This window comes from Dipteris shenzhenensis, chromosome 20 (assembly GCF_047967505.1).
Source record: "Dipteris shenzhenensis isolate YYH24624 ecotype China chromosome 20, Dip_SZ_1.0, whole genome shotgun sequence".
NCBI classification, from domain to species: Eukaryota; Viridiplantae; Streptophyta; class Polypodiopsida; order Gleicheniales; family Dipteridaceae; genus Dipteris; species Dipteris shenzhenensis.
In genome coordinates this window covers 31,413,329-31,440,087 of record NC_141615.1, presented here as the reverse complement: position 1 = coordinate 31,440,087, position 26,759 = coordinate 31,413,329, and the positions used below count along the sequence as shown (strand labels likewise).

At 43.4% G+C, this 26,759-nt stretch overlaps 1 protein-coding gene across 2 annotated transcripts in view; it reads right to left on the bottom strand.

Moving 5' to 3' along the window:
* Positions 1-26,184, bottom strand: part of LOC147889538 (ankyrin repeat family protein / regulator of chromosome condensation (RCC1) family protein) — a 31,915-nt gene extending 5,731 nt beyond the window's left edge. The window contains exons 1-9 of one of the 2 annotated variants that reach the window (XM_087391188.1): positions 25,562-26,184; positions 24,653-25,332; positions 23,815-23,992; positions 18,612-18,840; positions 18,066-18,205; positions 3,102-3,391; positions 2,117-2,329; positions 1,216-1,716; positions 170-889 (exon numbers count right to left, since the gene is read on the bottom strand). In XM_087391188.1, the coding sequence (XP_087247314.1) occupies positions 170-889; positions 1,216-1,716; positions 2,117-2,329; positions 3,102-3,391; positions 18,066-18,205; positions 18,612-18,840; positions 23,815-23,992; positions 24,653-24,916 (2,535 nt within the window). In that variant the 5' untranslated portion in view covers positions 24,917-25,332; positions 25,562-26,184. The remainder of the gene's footprint in view (positions 1-169; positions 890-1,215; positions 1,717-2,116; positions 2,330-3,101; positions 3,392-18,065; positions 18,206-18,611; positions 18,841-23,814; positions 23,993-24,652; positions 25,333-25,561) is intronic. The other variant, XM_087391189.1, reaches the window with a different exon arrangement.
* Positions 26,185-26,759: the final 575 nt, after the last annotated feature.

The following is a 26,759-nucleotide window of genomic DNA, read 5'->3' as shown; positions in this document are numbered from 1 at the left end:
TAAGTGACAGAAACACAACATTGAGAAAACTCAAGGAGTGAATTAATTTAATAGATTGAGCTCTCACGTTGCAGTACAATAGCTTATTAATTGATTGCAGTGTTACTACAAAAGGTGAAACTATATGCACACTTATGGAAGACCGAACAAAAAGCACACAACAACATACCTTCTCAACTTCCTTATCAGTTTGTTCATTTAAGTCAGTAGAAACACTCTGTGCCTTTTTAATAACAGCTTTGTTTGTTCGCCCATTCCTTGATTTTTTGCTGTGCAATTCTTCAGACAGGGTCTGCTCCACAACCTTGTTATCCTTTTTCCTTGCACTGTGGCTTCGACGAGAAGCTATTGCCTTTCCTTGCAAGCTTTCTTCAGTCGAGAGCTCTAAATTATCTGCCCCTCCAATTTCTCTAGACACATCTCCAGATTCAAGTGCAACAATTACATCAATAATAGCCTGTTTTTTTTTAAGCTTAGCTTGTTGTTGGTCATCTAGAGAATGACCTCTGGCATGCTTTGCTTCGAGTGCTTCAATCTGCTGAAGCTTCTTCTTAAGCGCTCTTAGTTGCTTCACAACTTCTTGTTCTACTTCACTTTCCTGATGGAAAAAGCCTTCAGTAGCCCTCTGCACATCAGCAATTGACTTTTTGGTGTCTATAAAAGAAAGTGCACGCATTCGAGAAACATAACTAGCTTCAGATTCATCCTCCTCACTGTCCACGACTGCCGGAAACACTGCAGTAGGTGTCGGAAGGCGTCGATTGCTCCAGGGCTGAGAAGAGCTTGCATCCAAAGCTTTCTCTACTTCTGCCAATAAAACTGGAGTCACATGTGCAAATGCCATAGGAGCTATTGTAAGTATGTAGTCCAGATTGTGCAACACCAGGTCCTGTCGCACACATTAAGCCAACAATATGAGAAAAAAGCAACCGTATGTACTATTGATTAAATATAGCATTGTTTTACAGTGTGACTGCTCTGAGACTGTCACAAGTACTAGAACGCAATTGACTTCGCCATTTGGCCCCTATGCAGGCATTCATCTAAAAGAAATCTGTATGCCCAAAATGGTATACGCAATGCTTCAGAGACAAGTTTTATAATTGAAGCCTGGATTAAATGCAATTCTCCCAATTAACCAGCAAGACCTCGCAGAAAAACAGAAGACAGTCACAAATCCACTAATTCCTCAGCATGTATGTTGTGACCACTCACCTCACAGTGCTTCCTCAGTTCCAAGGCCCCAAGGGAGTCTGCAATCTCAAGGAGTTGCAAAGCATTTTTGGGCTCCACAATAGATTGAGCCACAACTTTTTGGCAAAGGTCCTTTAAGCTAGGGACATCACACAGTTGCCTCTCTACTTGTATACAGTATCTGCTCTTTGCAACGTGCTCAAGTCTCATCTCATCCATGTCAAGTTCCTCCTCACCATCTTCTAGATCTCTAGCAACGTCATCAACTGGAGGACATATCCCTGTAGCAGACTGAGGGGGATACTTTGGTATGTAAACAGAAACAATAACCAGAGAGTGGTTTTCACCAACAGCAACATGGCTGGCATGCTTTACTCCATGTATACGAAATGGAACAGGTGGCATATCTGCTTTTGTCTTTTCCCCATCCCATGCATAGACATTACCAACAGCGGTGACCACTGCAGTCCTGTACTTGCCCGCTGCAACTGCAACAGCCTGATGTCCTGCCATGGACAAAAGCTGAAATCCAGCACACAAATCAAACCATTTCAATTTCCCCTGCCAACACATCCTGAATTTCATTTCTTTTTTACCTTTCTTCTATTTTAATTATTAGAGGACGAGCGTTGTAGGGGGGAAACATAAAATGTTTAAAGGCTATGCTTTATGCTTTTGAACATAAACAGAGAGCCAACATTTTCAAGACTTGTGAATCATTTCCTGCTTCAGAAAAGCTCCCAGATAACTCAGACAAAAGCCTCTCTACAATGTACGTTTATAGATATTAAACATAAAACGAAGACCAAACTTTGAAGATGTACAGAAAAGCTCCCAGATAATTCTGACAAAAGCCTCTCTACAATGTACGTTTATAGATATTACACATAAAACGAAGGCCAAACTTTGAAGATGTACAGACCTGGTGGCACCGAAGATGAGGATCAGCAGAAACCCAGTAGAATATAAGTCCATCCTTAGATAAAGCAGTGCTGTGTGTCGTTCCAGCTGCTACAGCAAATATATGGAGACGCTCTGCTTGATGAAATTTAACAGGCACATTACCACCCTTTCTTGTGTTTCTCACGATCACAACGCGCCTTGGCATTACCATTTTGTATCCCCATGTGAACACCTAGCAATTATTGAAAGCAAATCTATATAAAGCATCAATATAAAAATACAGTCATTTGCTTGCAGATAAACACAAAGCCACACAAGCACATTACTGCTCCACAAAACTATCACAGAAACAAATAAGTTATCTACAAACTGAGAACCTTTTATCCCTATTAGGATATCAAAGTATATAAAAATTCGGGGCACTTGAATGTCCACAGACGAAGGAAAGTAGGATGTGAAAGAGAGCGAGAGCAAGCAAGAGAGACAAAAAACGAGTGAGCACGCGAGAGAGACAAACAGACAGACAGACAGAGACAGAGAGATGTATTACTCTCTTCGGGAGGCCTCACGGCCTATGAGACAAAGCACAACATCAAAGTAACTCATACAAGCCTCTGTGGGCTGAGGCAAAGAGCTCATTAAGGCCCTTTGCTAAGTAATATTTTAAGCTAAGCAAAAAAACTCAAAGCTCAAAGCTCAAAGCTAATACTCAAATCTGAGATAGAGAGAGAGAGAAGGGGGGGGGGGGGGGGGGGGTCACACAACCAAGAGTATATATATATATATATATACCTTCATCAGACTAGAATATATCCAATCTTACAAATTATTATTTTTTTATAGAACAAGCAAAGAGTACTCACAAAGGAGATATTTAGTACACAGAAAACCACACTATATCCCTCAGACCCAAGCATAAGCTGTACTGTGCTTTTGTGTAGTTCCAAAAAAAAAAGGTTCATGTACTACAGGATCATAATTACAGATCAACTTTAACAACATACCTCTCCCTCCACGCCAAGCGCCACTGTATGATATTTTGCTGCTGAGATGGACAAAAAGTTCTTCCCTTTCAAATATTCTACAGCACGCGGGATGTAATTGGAGGCAGAGTTTGAAGTACCATAACCAAGCTGCCCTTCTTTGTTGCACCCCCATGTATAAATTTCTCCAAAATCAGTTAAAATTGCACTGTGTTTGTTGGCTGCTGCAACTGCCACCACTCTGGCCTTCAGAGATGTTACACGGCGAGGTGTTGGCTGTGTATCAACGGAGGTATAGCCAAGTTGGCCCTCTAATCACACATGAGAAAGAATCAGTACCATACTCTTAGTTCATTAAATCACAAGTCTGACATAAAACAGACACTTTGATTATTGAGTTTGCCAGCAAATCTGTTCATCTAGACATATCCCTCTAAGGTAATTCTTTTTGTGATTAGAAGGTTTGAACTTTCCAAATATGCATCCTTAATTTCATCCGTAAATGTTTTGTAATGGACCAATTGGATAAGCATTGACTTGTGTATACCCAACTTCACGATAAATGGAGAATATTAAAAAAATAGAAACATAACTGTATCCCTAACTCTGCTTCAGCAGAGATCCCCGTTTGATACCGATGTCCAAGGCAGCACCAAATACAGTGGGAAAAGTGGCTTGGTCTTTTCTGCAACTAGGCATCGATTGAGCTTGAGCAACATGCCCTTTTGGAGTGTACAGCATAATCAGTTGTATGGGACAGTTTCAGACACATTCTATATGGACACGACAACATTAGCCACCTCCTCTTGTAGCAGGATGCACAAATACTAGCAGCATATACCGCCCAGGTCATGGAGGCCAGAATACATCTTGAGAAATACCATGGCATCACACCCACCACTAGCAATACCCACAAGGGTAGCTCTCACATCTCATCATCACATTTTACTACTTTTGTAATGCTGTTTTTCGTCCTGAATGGTGTATTCAGCTTCCAATGGGTGTTAACACAATGATCATCATCATAGTCATTGTCATTCGAGACCATGCCTCGAGCACGGCTTCTATGGCGATTACAGGACCTAGTACCAATCAGAAAGGACATGGAGTATCACAGCATTGTACAAGTTCATCACTGGACAGGTTATGGACCCAAGAGGAGTCCGAGTGACACCTCGATCCCTACTCTTGTAGTATAGATATACCTTTGTAAGACTAGAATATATCAAATCGTACAAATTCAGATTTTGTTGTTCTAAAGCCCTAAACTCGACAATGACATAGTGCGTATCTCAGAGGGTTACAGAGGCATCTGGATGCTTTGCAAGAGTACTCCATGCAGTAAGACCTTACGGTCAACCTTAACAAAACCAAAGTCATAATCTCTCATAGCTCCCCAGACACCTTCAGCCTGGTTAGTTTAAACAAACTACAATTAGTTAAACAGCCCGTCATTTGCTTCTTTTTTTTTGAAGACAGACTGACAGACATCAAAATTTGGGGGGGAAAAGCCTTGAGCAGACAGCCAGCTATTGGCACAAGTCAGGACAAAGTTGCAGCTTAGCAATATACCTCTTGTTGACGGATTTTTGCTGTGTGCCTTGGTATCAAACTCTCTGTGTAAGGGTTGACAAATCTCAGGCCAAGATTGCAGTGATGGCTTCACAGGATCATGCAATTCACCCCATGAGGGGATTGCAGACACTGCCAGGGTCAGGCAGAAAGAGGGCCTACAGTTCAATGTTAAGAACTCCTACAAAAAGTTGCTTGCACAGCTAGCACAGGCTAGGAGAGATCCCCCATTTTGCAATTTGGAAAATCCTCGTGCAGAGGAAGGGCCAGAATAAGCCCCTTCTGGAGCAACACAGAGGGAGGGGGAGATTGGCAGGAAGAGATCCCTGGGTTCAACTCCTACTCTTTCCTCAAATGATGCATCCAGGAAGAGTAAGAAGCCTCGTCATGAGGGCAAGAAAAAGAGAAAAACAGATGTCCATGAAGAGAAGACTCGTTCTAGGAACATCCACGCATCATCATAGATCTCTGAGTTCTTCCTCCTCTTCTTCCAGTTCCACTTCTTCATCTTCTTCTTCTGGAACATCCACTCATAGGACCAGAAAGGAGAGATCATCCAAAGGAAGGCATGCAAAGCCTCGGGAATTGAAGGAAGGTGGAAAGTCTGTAAAGTTTTCGACTTTCAATCGCCAATATGGCCATAGTGAAAAGGTTATGCAATTCATAAGGCAGTTTGATGCCGCCTTTGTCACAAGAACTTCCATGAGTCATCAAAATTGCATATGGTCAGCCTCCATCTGACAGGTACAGCCGGTGCATGGTGAAGTGCGCAGATCACAGAAGGTTCAGCTCCTAGGCAGTGGAAGGACTTAAGAAAGCTTTTTACAAGCAATTTGTGCCAAAGCAAGAGTCCTCCTCAGTTGGGAGAGTCTGCACATGGATGAAGGGGACTCGTGGAGACTTATAATCAGAAGTTTTCAGTGCATATCTACTTTTAAGGGCTCCAAGAAGACCCAACTCAAAAAATATAGGGCTGTCCTGACTCCCAAGATCCAGGTTGTCGTAAACACCCAGCACATCAAAAGCATTCAAGACAGTCAGTCTCTGTGGCCAGCTTAATGCATATGCAAGATCCCACCACTGTACCTTCCTTGCAGGCCAGGACAGCAGAGAAGAACATGTCAGCCACTCCCCAGTTTGAGAAAAAAGATTTTTCCAAGGCTCAAAAGAGGGAATTTCAGATTTAGAAGCTGAGGGGAAACCAAGCGCAAAATGCTTAACCGTAGTTTAACAGATTGCCATTATGCGAAAAGAGGGCAGATGCTTTAGGCATGGCAAGGATGGGCATGTGGTTGCCAAGTGCCCTGAGAAGACTTCGGGCTCAAAGGAGCAAAGTAAGCCCCAAGTACCGCCCAGACCCGTTGCAGGTGGAATTCCTGATGTTTTGGAAAGAGTGTCAAATCGGGAGGAAAGAGAGCTATTACTTTCATAAGGCAAGATAAGAGACCAGCAAGCAATTATTCTGTTTGATCCAGATGCTACTGATAACTCCATATCAGAAGACTTAGCCCTGAGACTGGGAATAAAGACCGAAGAGTTGGGCAAGGCCCTAGATGCCGATCAAATGTTTCATGGAGATCATGTGCCTGTTACTCCCTTGATTGGGAAACCTCGTGTCCATGTACAGAATTACGTAGATCAGGACTTCTCCATTACCCCTCGTAAGCATCATGATGTAGCTCTAGGAATGCCTTAGTTTCATCGTAAGGTATTGGCGTTCTCTCTTCTTGAAAGAGAGCTTGGTTCGTACACAAGGGTAAAGTGCAACGTAATGTTGCCATAAAAAAAGGGCAGACCACCCCCATTGTCTCTAAGTCTACAGTTTCAACGTACATGGTCTTCATTAAAGAAAGAGATTTCAAAATGCATGCTGATTTGAATTATGTTGATAGAGAAAACTCACATTCTTGAAAATTTAAAGATTGCTTCCCAGATGCATTGCTAGGGGAGTTACCCCCTGAGAGACCAGAAGACCATTGTATAGAGCTGATGCCTAGTAGTGAGCCACCCAATAGACTGCCTTATAGGGTCAAAGTTACCCAGAGAAATGACATTATGGCTCAAGTACAGGCCTTGCTGTCCAAAGGCTTAACCAAGTACAAGACTTGCTATACAGAAGAAAGATGTTTCATTTTGTATGTGTGTTGATTATCGCGCACTAAACAAGAAGAATAGATTATTAATTCCGCGCATAGATGATGTGCTGGATTAACTCAATGAAGCTTCAGTTTTCAGCAGGATAAATTTGAAAAGTGGTTACCACCAAGTTCGCATACAACTATTAGAAACATGGCTTATGAGAGAGAGAGATAGACTAGGGAGGAAGGAAATGATACTCAAATGAAGATACAATAGAAAGGCTCATATACCTAGATGAATCCAGGAACATTCCCAAACTCATCCTCTAAAAACACAACATAGTGCAATTTCAATCTCATGATAGTCACTTACAAGGTTGAAAACCATAAACTCCATTACGCATAGCAGGGACTAGCTACTATGACATCCCCCCTGACGCCATCAGCACCCAACAGTGGGTGTAGACCATGGTATAAAAATATGCTCTCACACATACAAATCCACACACCCACACATACTTGAGTATCCATTTATACAAAGTCTTCGTGCTGAGTTTCTATCGGCACTCCGGAGGTGAAGGGCAGACTCAGCCATGACGAAGGCTAGCACTAAAGGAGAAGGCTAATCAAAAGGTAGTCCAAAATCTCTTCATTCAAGCTACAACTTCTTGTGAAGTCTAAACGATTTCATTTTAGTCTCTCCCAAACGAGCATCTAAATCTAGCTGATAGGGCAACGCACCATTTAATAAAGAAAGAATTATCGCAATACCAGTAGACCACAACTTGGACGAAAACTTCACCAGGTGTCAACTTGAGACCGCACCTTGAGACCGGCAAGGGTAAACCATCACTCGTCACCCCCCCTTACTCTCAATTGGATGGTCAATACCATCACACCAAAGTAAAAAACCATACAATCATTTTTGGGGGACAACCCACGGCAGAGTACCTCTTATTGACTCCAAATACATTTATTTTAGAGGGACAACTCAAGGCACGGAACCTTTATTGACTCAACACAAAAACACATAGCATATGGGGCCTAAAAAGCCCAATCTGAGTCATAAGGCTCCTCAAGAGAGAGGCTATGAACTTCAGCTGTGGCTGCATGTATCTCCTCAGAGGGCTCTTCAGGTTCGGTCTGTTCTTTAGCAAGCAAATTGGCATGGTGCTTCTCTTGTTCATGTTCCTTCTTCTTGAAGCAATTAGCCTCAATATGTCCTTTTCTCTTGCAAAACCTGCAAATAATATTCTTGTTGGTCTTCCATTTGCTTGTGGAAGCAAATGCTCGATCACCAGAAGAGGCAACAATGGCTTCTTTGTTACGACGGTCCTTCTCAATGAGTAGAGCCACCATATCATCAAACGTGGTAGTGGCAAGGCGTAGTACTTCAAGAGTTGTGTGATATCCCGTGCATACTCTTCGTGAGGACAACCATCTTATCTTCATCATCAAGCGCTCTTTTCAAACTTAAGAATTGTTGAACAAGAGATTGGAACCTTGCTAGATGATCACTCAACTCATCACTCTCCTCCATTTTCAAATCATAGAACTTGAGCTTCAAAAATACTTTGGAGTTGGTAAATTTATTACCAAATAACGTCTCAAGGCGATCCCAAATCTCCTTAGCAGTTGACTCGGAGTCCACATGATGGATGAGAGTGATAGATTGTGAGGAAGAGAGTAGGGAGTAGGGAGTGACTCACTATAGACACACACTTGTGGGGATAATCACAATGAGTGAGTCCCAAGTACACACTTTTATATTATGGATAAGGTAGTAACCCTTAAGTACAGCTAAGTACAAATGTGTACTTAGCGTACTTAAGTGTCCTACACTAAAGTACAACATAAAGTACTATTTACATAGGGTGGCCAGTGCCTTTACCCCAACAACCTCCCACTTAAAGGCAGTGTGCCCTCAAGGAGAGAAAGAATATTGGCCTCAACCAATACCCATAAGAGATCTGCAGTGTGCAAACCTCTCTGCAGCTAACCCTTTGGTTAACAGATCTGCCGGATTGTCATCTGTATGCACCTTAACAAGCTGAATTTGCTTGTTTTCAAGCACCTCCCTGATGAAGTGATATTTCACATCTATGTGCTTCGTCTTTGCATGAAAGACAGGATTACGTGCCAACTGTATGGCACTCTGACTGTCACAATGCAACAATGGAATCTCCAATGGATAACCCAAATCTGCCACTAACCGAGATAGCCATATAGCCTCCTTGCATGCGTCAGTGGCTGCAATATATTCAGCTTCTGTGGTAGACAATGCAACGCATTGCTGCATTCTAGATACCCACGACACTGCACCTCCAGTGAAAGTGAAAACGTATCCGGTAGTAGACTTCCGAGTATCAGGGTGACCGGCATAATCAGAGTCTGTATAACCTTGCACTTTTGCATCTTGACTGCCGAAACATATACACAAATCTTGTGTACCCTTCAGGTATCTCATGATACCTTTCACTGCATTCCAATGCTTCTTGCCGGGGTTTGCCATGTATCTACTAACCACTCCCACTGCAAACGCAATATCGGGCCTGGTTGCAACCATAGCATACATGAGACTGCCACACGCTGATGCATACGGGATCTTTGACATCTCAACTCTCTCAGCATCTGTCTGAGGGCTGTCCAAAGCACTGATTTTCACATAAGGAGGCAATGGAGTACCAATACTCTTTCCCCCTTCCATGTGAAATCTCTGCAAGACCTTGCCAATGTATTCTTTCTGAGACAAGTATAGCAACCGCTTTTCCCTATCCCGAAGTATCCGCATGCCCAGTATATGGTTGGCATCACCAAGATCCTTCATATCAAAGGTTTGGTGCAATCTTTTCTTCAAGGCATTGATCTCCTTATGAGATTTTCCAGCAATCAACATATCATCCACATACAAAATGAGGATCAGTAAACTGCCATCTGAAGCTTTCTTGGTATACAAGCAGTGATCAATGTCACTTCTCCTATATCCTTGGATTCGCATGAATGTATCAAACTTATGATACCATTCTCTGGGTGCCTGCTTAAGACCATAAAGACTTTTCTTCAGCCTGCACACAAGCTTCTCTTTTCCCTTTACTGTAAAGCCTTCTGGCTGCTGCATAAAAATCTCTTCATGTAAATCACCATGAAGAAATGCCGTCTTGACATCCATTTGGACCAAGTCCATATCTGCATATGCAACCAATGCTAATACAGTTCTGAGTGTTGTCATCTTAACGACAGGAGAGAATATCTCATCAAAGTCAACACCATATTCCTGCTTGAACCCCTTGGCAACCAGTCTGGCTTTATGCCTTGGCTTTTCACCAGGTGTGACCTTAAGTCGATAAACCCATTTGCATGGCAGTACCTTCTTACCAGTAGGCAAGGATACCAATTCCCAAGTGCCATTCTTGTGAAGGCTGTCCATTTCAGCCTTCATAGCAAGATCCCATTGAACCTTGTCTGCCCTCTGCCTAGCCTCTCTGTAGCATGAAGGCTCTCCACAATCAGTGAGCATCAAATAATCAATGCCTGGAACAAATCTTTCTGGCTGCCGCGTCGGTCTAGTTGACCTTCTAACCCAATGACCATCGTCTTGAGCTGGCTGTCCAGCCTGTTCATCACCCAGATAAGGTGGCTGTCCCATGTCTCCTGGCTGCATTTGCATGTCAGGAAGATCACCTAACTGTGCCTCATCCATTGGGATGTCTTCTGCCATACCTGGCTGTCCATTAGGACCTGCTGCAGCATCATTTAATCGCTGGTTATGCTGCTGTTGTGGCTGATTTACAGCCTGTTCGTGTTGCCCATGATGCCTGTCATCATCAATAGTTACTTTTAAAGGTCCCTGCTGTACAACAGGTTCCTTGAACATGATGGTTTCATCAAACACGACATCATTGCTGCGTATAAGTTTTCTGTTCTTGGGATCCCAAATCCTGTAGCCCATCTCACCTTTGTCACCGTAACCTAGGAATATGCATTTAAGAGACTTTGGATCCAGTTTAGTTCTGTCCTCCCTGCGTACATGCACATACGCGACACAACCAAAGACCCGTAGGTGTTTGTAAGACGGAGGCTTACCCGTCCATGCCTGTTCAGGCACACCGCCACATAGTCTCTTGTTTGGTGACCTGTTAATAAGGTGCACAGCTGTCTTTACAGCTTCAGCCCAAAATGTGTGGGGCAATGCAGCATGTGACAACATGGATCTGACTTTCTCTTGAATGGTCCTGAACATTTTTTCAGCGGTACCATTCTGTGGAGGATCATATGGTGCAGACAACACCCTTTGAATACCTTTTGCCTCACAGAATTCTTGAAACTCTTTGGACAAATACTCTCCACCATTGTCAGATCGTAAAGCTTTCAGTTTATTGCCTGTCTCATTTTCGACCAGTGCAACAAACTTAGTGAAAGCCTTGAACGTATCACTCTTCTTTTTGAGAGTGTAGACCCACACTTTGCGAGTGGCGTCATCTATGAATGACAGTATGTACTTAGAACCTCCTAAAGAGAGTGTAGGCATCTCACACACATCTGTATGTACAAGCTCCAAGAGCTGTAATTTCTGATCTGACCTTTTCTTATGAGGTATTTGTACTTGACGACCGTAGAGACAAAATTCACATTTCTTTAAATCTGAAAATTTTAGACTCGGCAAGTAACCAAAATGAGCCAATTGCTCCATTCCCTTAATACTCATATGGCCAAGCCGGCTATGCCACAATGAAATCTTTGGCAGCTCGGCGGCATTTACATCGGAATGCGGACAATGTCCAGCATGAAGTGAGTACAAAGTATCAACCTTAGGACCCCTGGCAATAGCCATTGCCCCTTTGCTGATTTTCCATTTCTGACTGCCAAAGGTGGTCTGATAACCATCGTCATCCAATAAACCTGTGGAAATCAAGTTCTTCTTCACTTGAGGGACATGCCTGACTCCTTTGAGCATTAACTGTTGGCCATTTTCAAGAACAAGCCTTACATCACCTATGCCAATGATCGAACATGCATGGTTATCACCAAGAAAGACAACTCCCTTCTGCCCTCCTGCATATCTGACAAACAGATCTCTGTAGGGTGTAACATGAAAGGAAGCACCTGAATCTATAATCCAGGAAAGCATATCTGATCCATCACCAGCATGAAGTGTATGAGCCTCCAGTGAAGAGGTGAAACATATCTCACGTCCACTGTCACTGTCACTAACATAAGTAACATGCAGCTCCTCTTTTTCCTTGCCCTTAGACTTGCCTTGAGTCTTGCCTTCTTTGGCTCTCAGGTCGTTCTTCTTTTGAAAACACTTTTTCTCAATATGTCCCTTTTTGCCGCAATAGTTGCATACAAGATCACTTTTAGAGCGGGACTTGCTCCTCTCTCTTTCTTTGTAGTTTCCACGTGTCTTGGACCTGCTGCGTGCATTCAAAGCATTCGACTTCCCAACAGCATTGTTCTTTCTATTCATCTCTTCCTGTAGAAGAGCACTCTCCACATCTGCAAATAACAGAATGGCATTTGAGTTGCTGGTAGAAGTCCTGAATGTGTCCCATGACTCAGGTAGAGAACATAGGATGAGTGTAGCTTTCAGCTCATCATCAAGCTTCAACCCCTGGTTGATCACCTGGCTGAATATGCTGTTAAACTCAATAATATGAGTGGACATAGGTGTCCCCTCCTTCATTTGAAGACCAACAAGCTTTTTTAGCCAGTAAGCTTTTCCCGTGGCACTTTTCTTGGCATAAGTATCCTCAAGACGTTTCCACATCTTCCACGCAGTAGGTTCATCCCTGATGCCTACAACCAGTGAATCAACAACTGTAAGCATAATGGTCGACATGGCCAAGTTGTCCATCTTCTCCCACTGCTCATCAGTAACGTTGGAGGGCTTAACACCCTTCTCCTTTATAGGCTTGTACTGGTCCTTCTGCATCAACACATTGTAGCATTGTGTCCTCCATATGTCGTAGTTTTTAGCTCCTTCGAGCTTCTTTATCTGGAACAAGGACGACACGTCGCTGCCGGAACTCATGGTAAAGAAAGTAGAGTTTGACTCCCTGTAGTCGTGCAATTAAGCACTAGTCACTCCAAGAAAATTCCCCCGCAGCGGAAGTACGATCAAAAGTGAATTTGGTACTGTTTCAGTGGCACAAAACCAACTGAATATTTTTCTCCCACTTGCTGCAGAAACAGTACAGCAAACTGTTCCTGTGTTTTTCGCTGGCGAAAGTGCGGTACGGCTGCGTCAAATCGCTCCAGAAAAATCCCAGAACTGATATAATAGAAAACAGCAGTATTTTTGACTTTGTTGATAGTCAAAGATGGCCAAACCTGATGTTTGACAGTCCCGGACTGTCAAAAAAAAGAAACTGTAAATCTCTGATTTTTTGATGAAAATCCCTGATTTTAGACCTCCATATGCTTCATAAACTTCCCCCCCAACTGAATTTACAGTTTGGAAGTGAGGTGGCTCAAAAGCCCTTTGAATGCATGAAGAAAATCAGAGATTTAACATACAATTTGAAAAGATTGACCTTTGACCAAACACTGTAAGTCAAATTTGCACTTTCAAAGCATAGTAGTGCTCCACGAGATAGTCTGATGTATGTAGAGTGCTTCCACTTGACAGATTGCCGGTCAGGCAACAAAAGCCCCAAATTTGACGAAAGTCAAACTTGGTCAAAATCGACCAAATCTGTACCAAATGTGGATGTACTTGCAGCAACAAATTAAAGCATATGTCCCACGCAGAATAGCATCAAAAGCCCCTTGAATGGACGGCACATTTCATGCATTAACACAGTAAATGGCATCAACTGATACTGCTCACAAGGCATGTGACTGCATGTGGTTTGACCTGCATCCAATGGCATACACTGCATGTGTCTAAACAGATCTGACCATGCATATACCCAGTGCCAACACTGTGTACAATCACTGGCCAAGTGATAAGACCTGTCTCAACACTGTTTGCGGCATAATGCCTCAGTGCGAGTGTAAGCCCTGCCTTAAGTAGAACACCTAGCTCATATGCCAATGGCGAAATACAGTGCTGTCCCGTGGACAACGAATAAACAGGAAAGAATTTCTCCTCAATGTATGAGCCCAATGAGACTCAAAGATCCTCCTCGACGTGCGGGAAAGCACAAAAAATAAAAAAAATTTGCTGTCGAAGTGCAAGAAAGTACAGCTTATCCTGCGTACCTTTGCACGATACGGCAATGTGCCTTTGCGTCACGAAAAAAAAAGAAAAGCGATGTACCAAGAAAGGAGGAAAAGGGCTTGTACGGCGTATGGCTGAAGGAGGCGATGGTTTGGCTGACTTGGTGTCAGTCCTGTCGGCCGACGCCTGGAAATTGTAATCGAGGACGAGGGAGGGTGGATTTGAAGTTGGCGATGGCCTGGCCGTTTGGTGTCGGCCCTGGTGGCCGACGACTATCGGCCTTGCAGCCGTGCTCGCTGGGCCACGCGTTGTGCTGCCCCTCCTTGCAGCCGTGCTCGCTGGGCCGCGTGCTGCAGCTCGCCCACGCCTCTCCCACTAAGCCTTGCAGCGCTGACCCGCTCGCTATTCGCGCTGTCTACGCGAGCTCGCCCACGCCTCTCCCGCTTTTTACTCGCGCTGTCTACGCGAGCTCGCCCACGCCTCTCCCGCTCCTTTCTCGCGCTGTCTACGCGTGTGCCAGCGCCTTTGCCATCGCGATGAGAGAGAAGGAGCTCTCTGTTCCAGCCCGTTGGCTGAGAGAGAAGGAGCTCTCTGTTCCAGCCCGTTGGCTGAGAGAGAGAGAGAATCCGGAATACGTCGCTGTTCCAGCCCGTTGGCTGCGAGAGAGAGAAAGCCCGTGAGGATGAAAGGAAGGGAGAGAGAATCTGGAATACGTCGCTGTTCCAGCCCGTTGGCTGCGAGAGAGAGAAAGCCCGTGAGGATGAAAGGAAGGGAGAGAGCCCGTTGGCTCTGATACCAGTTGATAGATTGTGAGGGAGAGAGTAGGGAGTAGGGAGTGACTCACTGTAGACACACACTTGTGGGGATAATCACAATGAGTGAGTGGTACCTCCCCAAGTACACACTTTTATATTATGGATAAGGTAGTAACCCTTAAGTACAGCTAAGTACAAATGTGTACTTAGCGTACTTAAGTGTCCTACACTAAAGTACAACATAAAGTACTATTTACATAGGGTGGCCAGTGCCTTTACCCCAACAGAGAGAGTCGGCCAAGCAAAGACCAATGAGGGCAATGGCTTTTGCATCCTGCTGCTTCCAAAGCTTGCGTTGTTGCTCATCAAGTATATCAACTTTGTCGTCCTCAACAACATCCCAAACTCCTTCACGCATAAGAAGCAGCTGCATCTTGGTTTGCCATGTGGGAAAGCCTTCCCCCTTGAACTTCTCCATGAGCAAGGAGCTAGCAGACAAGGAAGTCATGATGAACAAATGGCTTCGTGGAGGCGAGCAGCAAGCTGAATGGGCAGGTGTAGGGCTTCAAAACACAATAGGAGACTCCACGTATGCAAGAGGAAAGAAATAGAAGCCTAGTACTGCTCCAAATGTGAACCCAAATCAAAAAGCAACAAGTATATGTCCCGAAATGCAGAACTGAGTGTTGCAGTAGGTCCGCAATCCTTAAATGGCTCACCAAGGCACTCCGAAGTGCAACAGAAGGTTACCTATGTGAAAGGCGGCTGATGTAGATATGCTAGAAGCCAGGAAACTACTCGAAAATGCCTGTGGTAGGCAGTTATGCAGTAGCATCCTCAGAACACCTCGGAAATGCCTTCAAACTTCTGCAAAAGATGCAAACATATATACCTTTGTAAGACTAGAATAAGTCCAATCATACAAATTTAGAATTTTTGTTGTTTGCAAATTTAGAATAAGTCCAATCACCTATTTGCAAAAGATGCAAACAGGTGATTGACTATGTTGCAGCAGCAATGGAAGGGCTGCTTTTTGGCGATGAAAACCTCCACACGTGCAGGCACTTGTAGAACAGGGTGCCGACCAGCAAGCAATAGGCACCTATAGCTCAAAAATTACCTGAATGAAGGCGAAAGGAAGAGGGGAGTAGAGGTGGCACGCTGTGAAGTCAAGAACAGGTGCTAAATGAAGAAGGATGAATGAGGCCGAAATGAGCTGAGAGGAAGAGACAGCTAGAGGCGACTGCACAAGAAGGAGCTGAGCAGAATTAGGGTTAGGTGAAGATGATGACGTGGCAGGATGAGTTAGGGCAGGGCTGACTTGCTCCGATACCATGTTAGAAACATGGGGTGTGTGTGTGTGTGTGTGTGTGTGTGTGAGAGAGAGAGAGAGAGACTAGGGAGGAAGAAAATGATACTCAAATGAAGACATATAATGGAAAGGCTCACATTCATTCATCAAGTATGACATGACAAGTGAAGTAACCAGAATTTATAGGCTCTACACACACACACTCAAACACCAAGTGCATATGGGATAAGCCCCATGGGGATACGTGGCACTCACACATCTACCCACTCTTAGTGATGCCATTTGGACTTACAAATGCCCCTGCCACTTTTAACACAATGATGGATCACATCTTCCGACCGTATTGGCATTTCATTGGTACCTCCTTCAATGACATTATAGTATTTTCAAAGTCTATTGTTTTTAGGAGCCGCGTAACCATCAGCTCTATGCCAATAGCAAGAAGAGTGAATTCTTCCTAGAAGAGATCCACTATTTGGGGCATATCATTTCCAAGAATGGAATTCAGATGGAATCTACTAAGATTCAAGCTATTCAGGAATGGCCTGAGTTGAAAAGTGTTCATGAAGTATGCAGCTTTCTGTGTCTTTCTCATACTACAGAAGGTTTATTAGGCAATTTTGTGATATAGCTGCCCCACTTCATGACTTGACTAAAAAGAATGCAGCCTCCAAATGGCATGAGCCACAAAGGACAGCATTCAATACACTCAAAAGCAAGGTGACTACAGAACCAATTCTGGTAGTCCCCAATTCATACAAGTCTTTTGATGTGGATTGCGATGCTTGTGGGGAATGTGTTGGTCTGACCATCAGAATGGCCATGTAGTGGCTTATGAAAGCTGAAGATTTCGGGATGCTGAGAGATATCTAGGAATCTATGTGCTCTCATCATAGAGGCTCACTTGGGCATACAACAAAGAATTCCTTGTCCATATCAAGTAGTGTTCACACTAGTGCAGTGGCCAATGTTTTCTTAAGATCTTCGAAAGTTCCTTGATGAAGCTCTCCCCGCTCATACAAGGAATGTTTATTTAACAAAACGAGCATATGCCGCCCCATCAAATTGGCACCTAATGTAATAATGTTCTAATGAGAAATATTAACCAAAATACTCATTTTCCTTGTCATGACACTCACTGTTGGGAATGAAAGTCCTACATCATATCCAATCCTTTTGATGGAAATGAAAATATTTTGATTAATGGGACTTTTACATTTGCAGTAATTAAGGTGATGCTTGTGATCCCACCTTCCACTTTTTTTTGGCAAAAATACAAACTTCAAATTGATAGAGACTAAACTCAGTCCTCATAAGCAGTGAGCCAGGCAGCTTGCAAGGGTCTAGTCACACAGCATCCGAGTTGATAGAACCTGTGCGCAGGCAAAAGGACGCAGTTTGGAGAAATGATATGGAGAGGGAGACTGAGAGGAGCACATTTAGCAATTGAGTGCATGTGGTAATGAGAGGGACCATCCCAAAACCCAAAACCCCTCAACCCCCCCCCCCCCAAAAAAAAAAGCCCTCGGTAACCCCTTCACCCTAGTTTTAGCAGAACTTTGAGTGGATGCCCTCTGCACATTAAATACACATAAGAGTACACCTCATGGCAGAACAAGCTTTGCTGGGAGTTTCATGAGACCCTCAAAGACTATTGCCAAGTGTTCTTAAACAACAAAAACCAAGAGCTGGCTTTATGACATCTTACAGATGTAGAATTTGTTCTCCTTACATCAACCTTTACAAGGATACCCTGATAGGTTTTCTGCAATGCGCTGCACCCACCTTTCATGTAAATAACTCCACACAATACAATATACAGTCTTCCATATGTTAATTGACTTATGTTTTTCATTTTCAGGAACAGTGGGCTTTTACACATCAGGGCAATTTGATTGAAGCAACAGCAGCTTTGAAAACGCTCTTTTCTGTTTGCCTGGACTTACTTCCCAAAACAATTAGTGCTCGCCCTTCACAGACGAATGATAAAACTGAACACATTTGTTGATCTCAGGAATACAAAGCACCGAAACAATGGTTATTCCTGAAGGACTCATAGGAAAATGTTACAATGACCAAATGACCAAAAGTTGATCATCCCCTTACCCCTATTTGAGCCCCATGTAAACACCTCTCCCGCATCTGTAGCCACAACGGTATGGTGTTTACCCACAGCAATAGATTTCACCCGGTATGTACCTAAACCGCGTGAAACAAGCCTAGGTGTAATAACCGCAACTTGGCCACTGCAGACAATTATCAAAAGTGTTATCAGTGATACAAACCAGATTAAGGTGTATGATAAAAACTAATCCAGCATTAAAGTGCTCTAGCATACACACATATCCAGTTCCAAACTTTACCATTTGAAATTTTGTAAAAGGTTATGCCTAAGCATTGCCATGAGATAGGTGACATCCTTTGTTATGTTCCTATAAAGATTTAAAAGACTCACTAGACCTTCCTTGAATTTATCTTGTTCAATGACGCCATACATATCTTTTACTAGCTCCTCTTCGTTTCTTTTAATCTTTTGGGGGAGGGAAAAGAGAGACACACGCAGCTTTACAGGATGATGTCAGGAGTAGTATCTTCAATCAAGAGTAGTATCTTTGAAACAGCACTTTTGTACTTTCTTGTTGAGTCACAAACCTGTGAATATCAAATTCAGAGTGCCCTAATCGACCACCTCTTCCAAATCCCCAAGAATACAGCTTCCCATCTGCAGTCATAGCCACACTATGAAACTTTGCAGCAGCTGTAGTGATCACGTTAAGCCCTTGAAGAACATCCACTCGGCAAGGCAGTTTCTGAATTCCAGCCGTGCCAGTACCAAGTTGATAGTTTGCACCATTCCCCCAGCTGAAAACTTCAGTACTGCCTGTGCGTCAAGGCTGTGTCATTAGAACATGCATTTCAAACAGAATCCTCATTTCCCATGGAGTTTATGCCCCTCACTAGGATTGTGCCTTGCACATTAGCTTTCGTGGCACAGTCAGCAACAATTTATAATTTTGAAAATAAAATCTAACAACCATTTTTGCAATGCTTTGTGAGGACTAAGCACACAACACACCACACAAAGACTGTTTTCCATATTCTTCATGCTGGTCTTTCAAGCAGATAACCACTCCAATATCAAAATATGCTGTACAAAGGAAGAAATGCATTTAGATCATTCTATCAAGGCATCTTCATACAGAGGTTAACCAAAACGAATCGTGTACATAACAATGAATCTTCAATTTAAATCATTTCAGTCATGCTTGTGGGTATGCTATCAATCCATCTACTATTCATGATTCTCCTGGTTCAGACAATATGGACTTTGTAGTCAAATGGAAGTATGGCCTACTCAAAGTTCATATTCTCATTCTGCTATTTACATCGCCTTCAAACAAAGTTATATGTCAATCAATCATTCACATGCACAAAATGCCTGCGAATCTTTTCCATAAACTAGAATAAAGAGCTAGAGAGCACTGAGAAAGAAAGAAACAAAGATGTATTAACATCTTCGAGGGGCCTCATAGGCCTATGGGACAAAATGCAAAGTACACCAAAAGGGAAAACTCGTACAAGCCTGGAGCAAAGGGCGCGCTAAGACCCTTCTTAGTACTAAGCTGAAACGAAATAATAAAGAGCTCAATAGCTCAAGTACTAGTTCATGTGTGTGAGTCATGTGTGAGTGCCACGTGTCAATATGGGACTTATCCCATCTCACTTGGTGCAAGTGTGTGAGTGTGTAGCCTATAAGGCTTGTACTTCTCAGGATTATGAATAAGATAGCCTTTCATCATGTCTTCATTTATGTATCATTTCCTCACACCCTAACCTTCTCTCTCCCTCCATCTCCACCATGTTTCTAACAATAAGCAGCTACACAAATTCAGCCTCACCCAATCATCATATCATCGCTCGCAAGGCCTTGCTGGAACATGCCTACAGGAAGGGCTCTTTCAGCACCTCCTCATTTTTTCCACACAGGACACTGTCAAACAGGTTGCACAGGAGGGCTTCCATTACAAGATGAAACCCACCAGGCACTTGAGCAGGAGCAGAGGAACACCATCAACAAGTTTCCTGTTCCATCCCTACTCAGCCCATCTGTTGAAGCTGCTCCTATCGTGGCCATACATCCATCAGCCACTAAGTATATCCATACATAACCATTTGTGAAACTGTACGTCTGTCAGTCAATTTGTTATACAAACCCAACAACTTGTCAGCCAAACTTGCTTTGTCCATACAGATTGGCAAATAGATGCTTGCCGTACGTCATTCACCATTGTGCCCGCTACTTCCTATAGCCATCTGTCTATGATCATTTTGCCTTAATTTCATTTTGCAATTTCTAGACTTAGATTCTTTAGGTTTGACATTAACTACCCTAAGTGCCTTACATGCTTTGGAGTCCTATATGGGCCACGTAAGCCCTAAAAGTCATAAGCGTCTTGACTACCTTGAATGCCCTCTGCATTCTAAGGGTCTTTGTTTGCTCTCTCCCAATCTTGCACTTTACTCCACCACAAGTGCATATAATAGCAAATCTTTATAACTCATTTACCATTTGATTTGCATCTATTCTTTCTTTTGCACCTCAATTGTATAAGTGAAACAGCCGTGTCTATCGGTTGGGGACTCGTCCTGCAAGTACCTAGCTATGCACAACGTGCATGTTTGTAGGGGAAGGTAGAACCCACACAAAGCAGAAAACCGTTGTGCCAATCCTGTTTGATTCCTGAACACCCTTTTGCTTGTCATGAAATGGTTGGGAATTTGATTGACTGTAAATCCAACCACCATGCATTTTATTGTAGTATCATCAAGCTTTCTTCTCCTTTCCTTGGGCACAAAAGCATAACCTTTTTTTTTTACAAAAGAGGTGGTCTTCTAGACTGAAGTGCCCTCCACACACATGCACAGGTAGGAATAGATGCACACACACACAGACATGAATTGCTGCAATGGAAATGCCAAAAGCATACAACCTGAAATGCAGCAACTTAGAGCAAACACCCAATGAACGTCACCTCTAGCAAGCCCTAGTTAAGGAGGTGGGAAGCTGAGGGGGAAAAGCTTCTTGGTGGCTTCTCACAAAAGCCAAGGCTTCAAGCCCATCAAATGTGGCACATTGATATACTATGCCCAATCAAAATGCATCAAGAACACGCCATAGATGCAATACCTGCATCTGATTGGCTGCCTTGGAGTGTGGTGAGTGCATGCTTGTGTGACACGTGGCAAGGCTACAAGAGAGACCAGTGGATCGGTGCCATGTGGTAGCCATCCCCTTCCTCCATGATGGATATCTGTGGGGGTTTGCCACATCAAGTGCCTCCTTACAAATCTCTGACCCTTGTCCATGACATGACATCCTGGATGCCCTATTCCAGTACTAAGGTTTAACCTTAACACGCATCACCTTTTCCAACACTCTCCCTTGATGAATAATGGATTGGAACTTTGGCAGGAGGTCTGTTTAGGATATCAGCCACCTAATCTTATGTCAAGCAGTAGATAAGCTCAATTTCATTGCTTAGTACGTTTTCATGTATAAATTGATGTTGCACCTAAATGTGCTTTGTACATGAAATGCAATTTACTAGAGCTTTGATTATCAATAATAGAGTTAGCTCGTTTTTAATAAGTCCAAATATCATTTAAGATTGATCTCGACCAGATAGCCTTACAAGCTTCGTCAGTGGATGCATTATATTCGGCTTCCATGGAGGATAAAGCAATGGTAACTCTGCCACGATATCAGGCCAGATCCAATGTTGAAGCAATATCCAAAAGTAGACCTACCCTGCCCAATCATTATCGATAGACCCTAACATTTTAAGATCATTGCTTCTGTTGTACTCAATCCATGAGTCCAGGTTTCCTTGACATTCCTGTTGATATTTCAATAATTTCTCACCTGGATACATTGGTATATCGATCAGCTTGCGATCCTTTCCAGCTCACAATCAAAACCCCAAAATTGAGCATCAAGCTGTTTAAGGTAGGAAGGATTAGATCTACATCCTTAATCTCATCCCTGCTAGCTCCAAGCTGTTCCACAATATAGTTCAGCTTTGTCTTCAATGAATTACCCTCATGCATCTCCAAGGCATACAGCTGGTTCCTCAAGTCCAAATTCTAAGTGTGTTTGAGAGTTCATACTTCTTCTGAAGTATTTCCCAGGCAGCATGGGCTGTTTTTGCACTCTTCATATGCACAGCAAGATACTTGTTCATTGATAAAACTATTGTAGACAATGCACCACCATCTTTCTGCTCCCCCTTTTGCAATTCAATTTCAATAGACATATCCCTCAACGAGCTACTTTTGTTTGCCTTCCATAGCCTTCTGGCTAAAGCATAATCGGGTTGAACTTCCACATGTCGTAGCTGGTACCAACCAACTTCTGGTTAGACTCAAGTTACTTTCTGACATTATGAATGCCATCTCCCACTTACACTAGCTTGTGCTTGCTTGGAACGGTGCTTTTGTGCACATGTGTGTACCTATCCCCCATAAATTATTCCAAATTCACCAAAAGAGCTACTTTCCAATAAATCAAAATGTCTTTCTTCAAACAAAGATAACTGCTTAGTATCGGATGCAAACAAAGTGTGGGAATTCATACAAGTGACCAGAAGTACAATTTTTCTTCAAATTCCTCAGAAATATCTTGCAAATTCAGCTCGCAGGACCTTTCGATGGCAATTCAAGGCAGTTTCATCCTATTAGGACAGCTGCATGCATATCCATACTGCTGTAGGCACACAACATGTGGTCAGCTAATGCAATAAATGCAGTTCAGCATTGTTCCCGGCTGAATTCAGATACATGCTGATCTGCAACTTGCAAATTTCACCTCCAAAGTCATTCAGATGCAAGAATTTGCAGCAATAAATGCAATTGCAGCATGTCTAAGCAGCAATAAATGTTGTTGCGAGTGGTCCGCAATACTATATGGGTCCATGCATGGTAATTAATGCAATCGGAGCAGATTTCTTCTGTTTTCAGCCCCCAAACGATTTGAATTTGCTGTGGTAGGCTCCATGTCACATCGATTCTTCGCGACAAATCTCTGATTTCTGGTTTTCAGCTGAAGAAGCAAGCAGTTGCAAGCAACTAAAGCGTTTCACTCTCCTCACAAGACTGCCCACAGGAGTCATTATTCTTGTGCTTGTTGCAAAAGGACAGCCCACAAGAGATTCAAAGGGGTGAGAGAAGGTGGCAGTGACACCAATTATTAGGATCCTAAAATTGGTATAACACTTAGTGCTCAATTGAATGCAACACTATCTAATATGGCATAGGGTTGTAGTTATCAACTTCCGAAAAGGAATACCCTTTCCCAAGAGTATCCACATATCTATCCATAAGTCAAAGGTAGGAAAGAAATGAATTCATGAATCATGACAAGGTGACTATCATGAAGTTTTGGCTGTTTGTTTTGCTTTCAAAGGATGAACTGTACATGTCCTCAGTTGACCTCTCTCTCTCTCTCTCTCTCTCTCTCTCTCTCTCTCTCTCTGTGAAAAGATTTGGACAATGTTCAAAGAACGGGGACTTAACTAGAGCTACTAAACAAGGAGAGTTTTCAATCTTGTAGCTTCGCAATATCATCAGAGAGTGGCTTCTGAAGGATTCACCACTTTAAGAGGCAGGTTTGAAAGATTTCACAGACATGAATTTTTCCAACATATGTTACAGAAAAGAAATAAAGTCAATGCAGGTGTAACAAAGCTAAATAAACGCAACTACTACACCAAATCCTATGATTAGAAGTCCATCTTTCTCCCATGTTTCTAGAACAAGAAATAACCGATCAATCATAATCTTGAAGTAGCAGACACACCTGCGTTATTCAGATCACCAACTACTTGCTTCACTGGCCCAGAAAGAAGGTCAATTGAAGTTCGACCTTTGGAATCTTCCAGTAGCAGTGAAGCACCTGCTTCAATCAAAACTCCTGCAACTGTCAAATGACCAAAATGAAGTGCCCTGTGAAGGCTACTCCAACCTGATTCCCCATCCTGTTGGCATGGAGTATTGTCATCAGCACATGAACAAGTTTTCAATCTGCCATTCAGACAAAGGTCTTCTAGAAGATAAGCCATCACAACATGAAAATCACCCAGACAAAAAAAGCCAAAAAGTTAAATGGAGTACATAGGATCTGCTCCCAAAGATCATATTTGAAACACACTCGAACACAGCATGGTCATTTACAACCAACGACCTATCAAGTTAGAGCATGCATCTTGATATCTTAACCGTCCACTTGCAGAAGTCGACAGTCCACATAGCTTGCTATAGAGCACCACAATCTTAGGTAGAGTCTAATCTTATTATGGAACTCCTTATCGTTTCCCTCTCCAACAACCATTCCCAAAAATTCCTCTTACTTTTCTTGTATACCAATGTGAGCACCAGTTTTCCAACTGTGTGAACCTTTCCAGAACCTTTCTAGGAGTCTAAAAAGTGTCTCACTAAACCCCGGAAATCGGACTACTCTGCAGAACATACGAGAATCAGTATTTCTACTGATGCTATGATTCATTACTTTCAGTCATGTCCTCTCATAAAGCAGCAAGCCAAGCTTCCAAACCAGTGCAGAACGTCATCGAGAGTGAACCAAGAAAACCCAGGACTGAAAAGAAAAACAGGGGAAAGACAGTCAAAGCGTGGCGTACCCGGACATCAGCATCAGCTCCTGCTGCTAGCAACCTCTTGACTATCGGGACATGGTTCCTCCATACGGCAATGTGCAATGCCGTTGACCCAAAAGTATTCCGTGCATCTATGTTACCGTTGTTCTTTCTAAGCACTATCAATGCAGCATCAACATCGTGGGGTGTACCACTCCTAACAGCAACCCATAAATCCTTGGGTGGAGTTGCTGCCTTCCGACCAATACCCTGTTTAGCCCCCAAAGTAAATCCAGCTGTTTCCATCATAGCTGATTATGTCAAGATTCAAAGTAACAGACACGATTTTGGAAAGAATTTTTATAGAAGGATTCGACTTAGAGGCAACCTCTTGCCTACATCATAACTTGCCAAATCCCTCTCATTTGAAACAGGAATTATCCACAGAGATCAATGCGGTTCCAGTTCCTGTACATGGTTAAAAATTGTATCCAGTCTGCTTAAAGTTAACATCGTCGTCCTCATCTGTATCTTCCCCAGGAAAACAGGCAAGAACAAGGAGACAAAAACAAATCACCGCCACGCTTCCATTGAAGGTTGGATTACTATGAAGAAAATAAAAACTTGTCCAACTGGACAGCAGGAGTGGCATTAATGAAGTGAAAACGAATGGTTTCCAGCAGCGCCTTGCATATAAATCGTGTGGCAAGCCTAGCACATCAATTCTGCAAGCAACAAAAGGGGGGGCAATGTAATAAGGCTGAAAGTATATTGAGAAATGTGTGGCAGCTACCTAGACCAGAATGATAAAATTGGCCCAAAGCACGAAAGGAGCTTTCCTTTCGTACATTCTTGGACAAGGTCGTTCGCACATTTTTCATACACAAACATTGCTTTTGGAGGGACCACGCATGGAATTCATCTTACAGTTCGTTATAAGAGATGGGTCCTTACAGTACATGCGTTAATCACGGGGAATGGGGCATGCTTAGGCGTCCTTCGAAATCGAATGCTTTCTGAATCCTTGCGGAGCTGCGAACAAAGCTCCGAACCCTGGCCTCTCTCTCTCTCTCTCTCTCTCTCTCTCTCTCCCTCTCTCTCTCTCTCTCTCAAGTAGGCACGCGACCCAAATTGCCGGGCTGATTGTGGGTACAAGAATGATCGGAATTGAAGCGGAGAAGAACACAGGAGACCTTCCCTCTGTCAGGCTTCTCTGTCCCTTTGTCCCCTTTGTCGCATGCTCGAACAAACGTCCGCAGAGCCAAATTCGCATTCACTCGTGCATTCCAAATTTCAATTCCCTCTCTCTCTCTCTCTCTCTCTCTCTCTCTCTCTCTTTTGCGCTGTGTGTCACGCCCACAAACCCACATCAAGAACTCGGGCCAAAGAGACGCAGCGACTGGTGCTGCGGATCATCAAAGGCAACCCAAATCAACTCATGATATCGTGGAGGTGTGAAGAAGAGTCCAGGCAAGCGAGGAGGGGTATCGAGGGAGGATCAAAAGGGGATCGTACGCAGGTTGGGCCTCTGAGGCTCTGCTGACCGCTGACAGCCCGGAAATCGCCCTCTCTTTTTCTCCGACTATGGAATTGGATGGTGCTTCTGCACGAACTTACCACACGTACCATCTACACACGCACGCTCCACACACCCCCCCACTCTACTGCGTTTTCTTTGCGTTTACCGCACCTTTTACACCCACATCCAAGCCACTCCCTAAACTTTGGCTCCACTCCTTTGAACTTTCTCCTTTTGATGTCACATTGCACATCCCGACGTCATCCAACACTCCTGTATTCTCGTTCGTCTTCCCCTTGTCTTTGGATCCCTCCACTCCCTGATTTCTGCTTGTTGCTCTCGAGAAAGTCGCCAAATTGTTTTTCTACAACTTTGTTCAACCTCAGGCATAGCCTACAAACACTCTTGGAGGTCTTACTTTGCAAGCGAGGAAAGAGGAGCTACCCGTGGGAATGGGGCACTCCTTAGACATAGCATGCCTTTTTCAAGAGCGTGGGAATGTCCTATTGACTCAACTTAGCGGAGCAAGGGTAGCTCAAGCGGTTTGGGCATTTTAATTGGCTGCCCATGTTCAACTCTCTTGGGAAGCTCCTCTGCAAGCATCAACGTAGGCCACGGGTGGTTTGGCCTCTT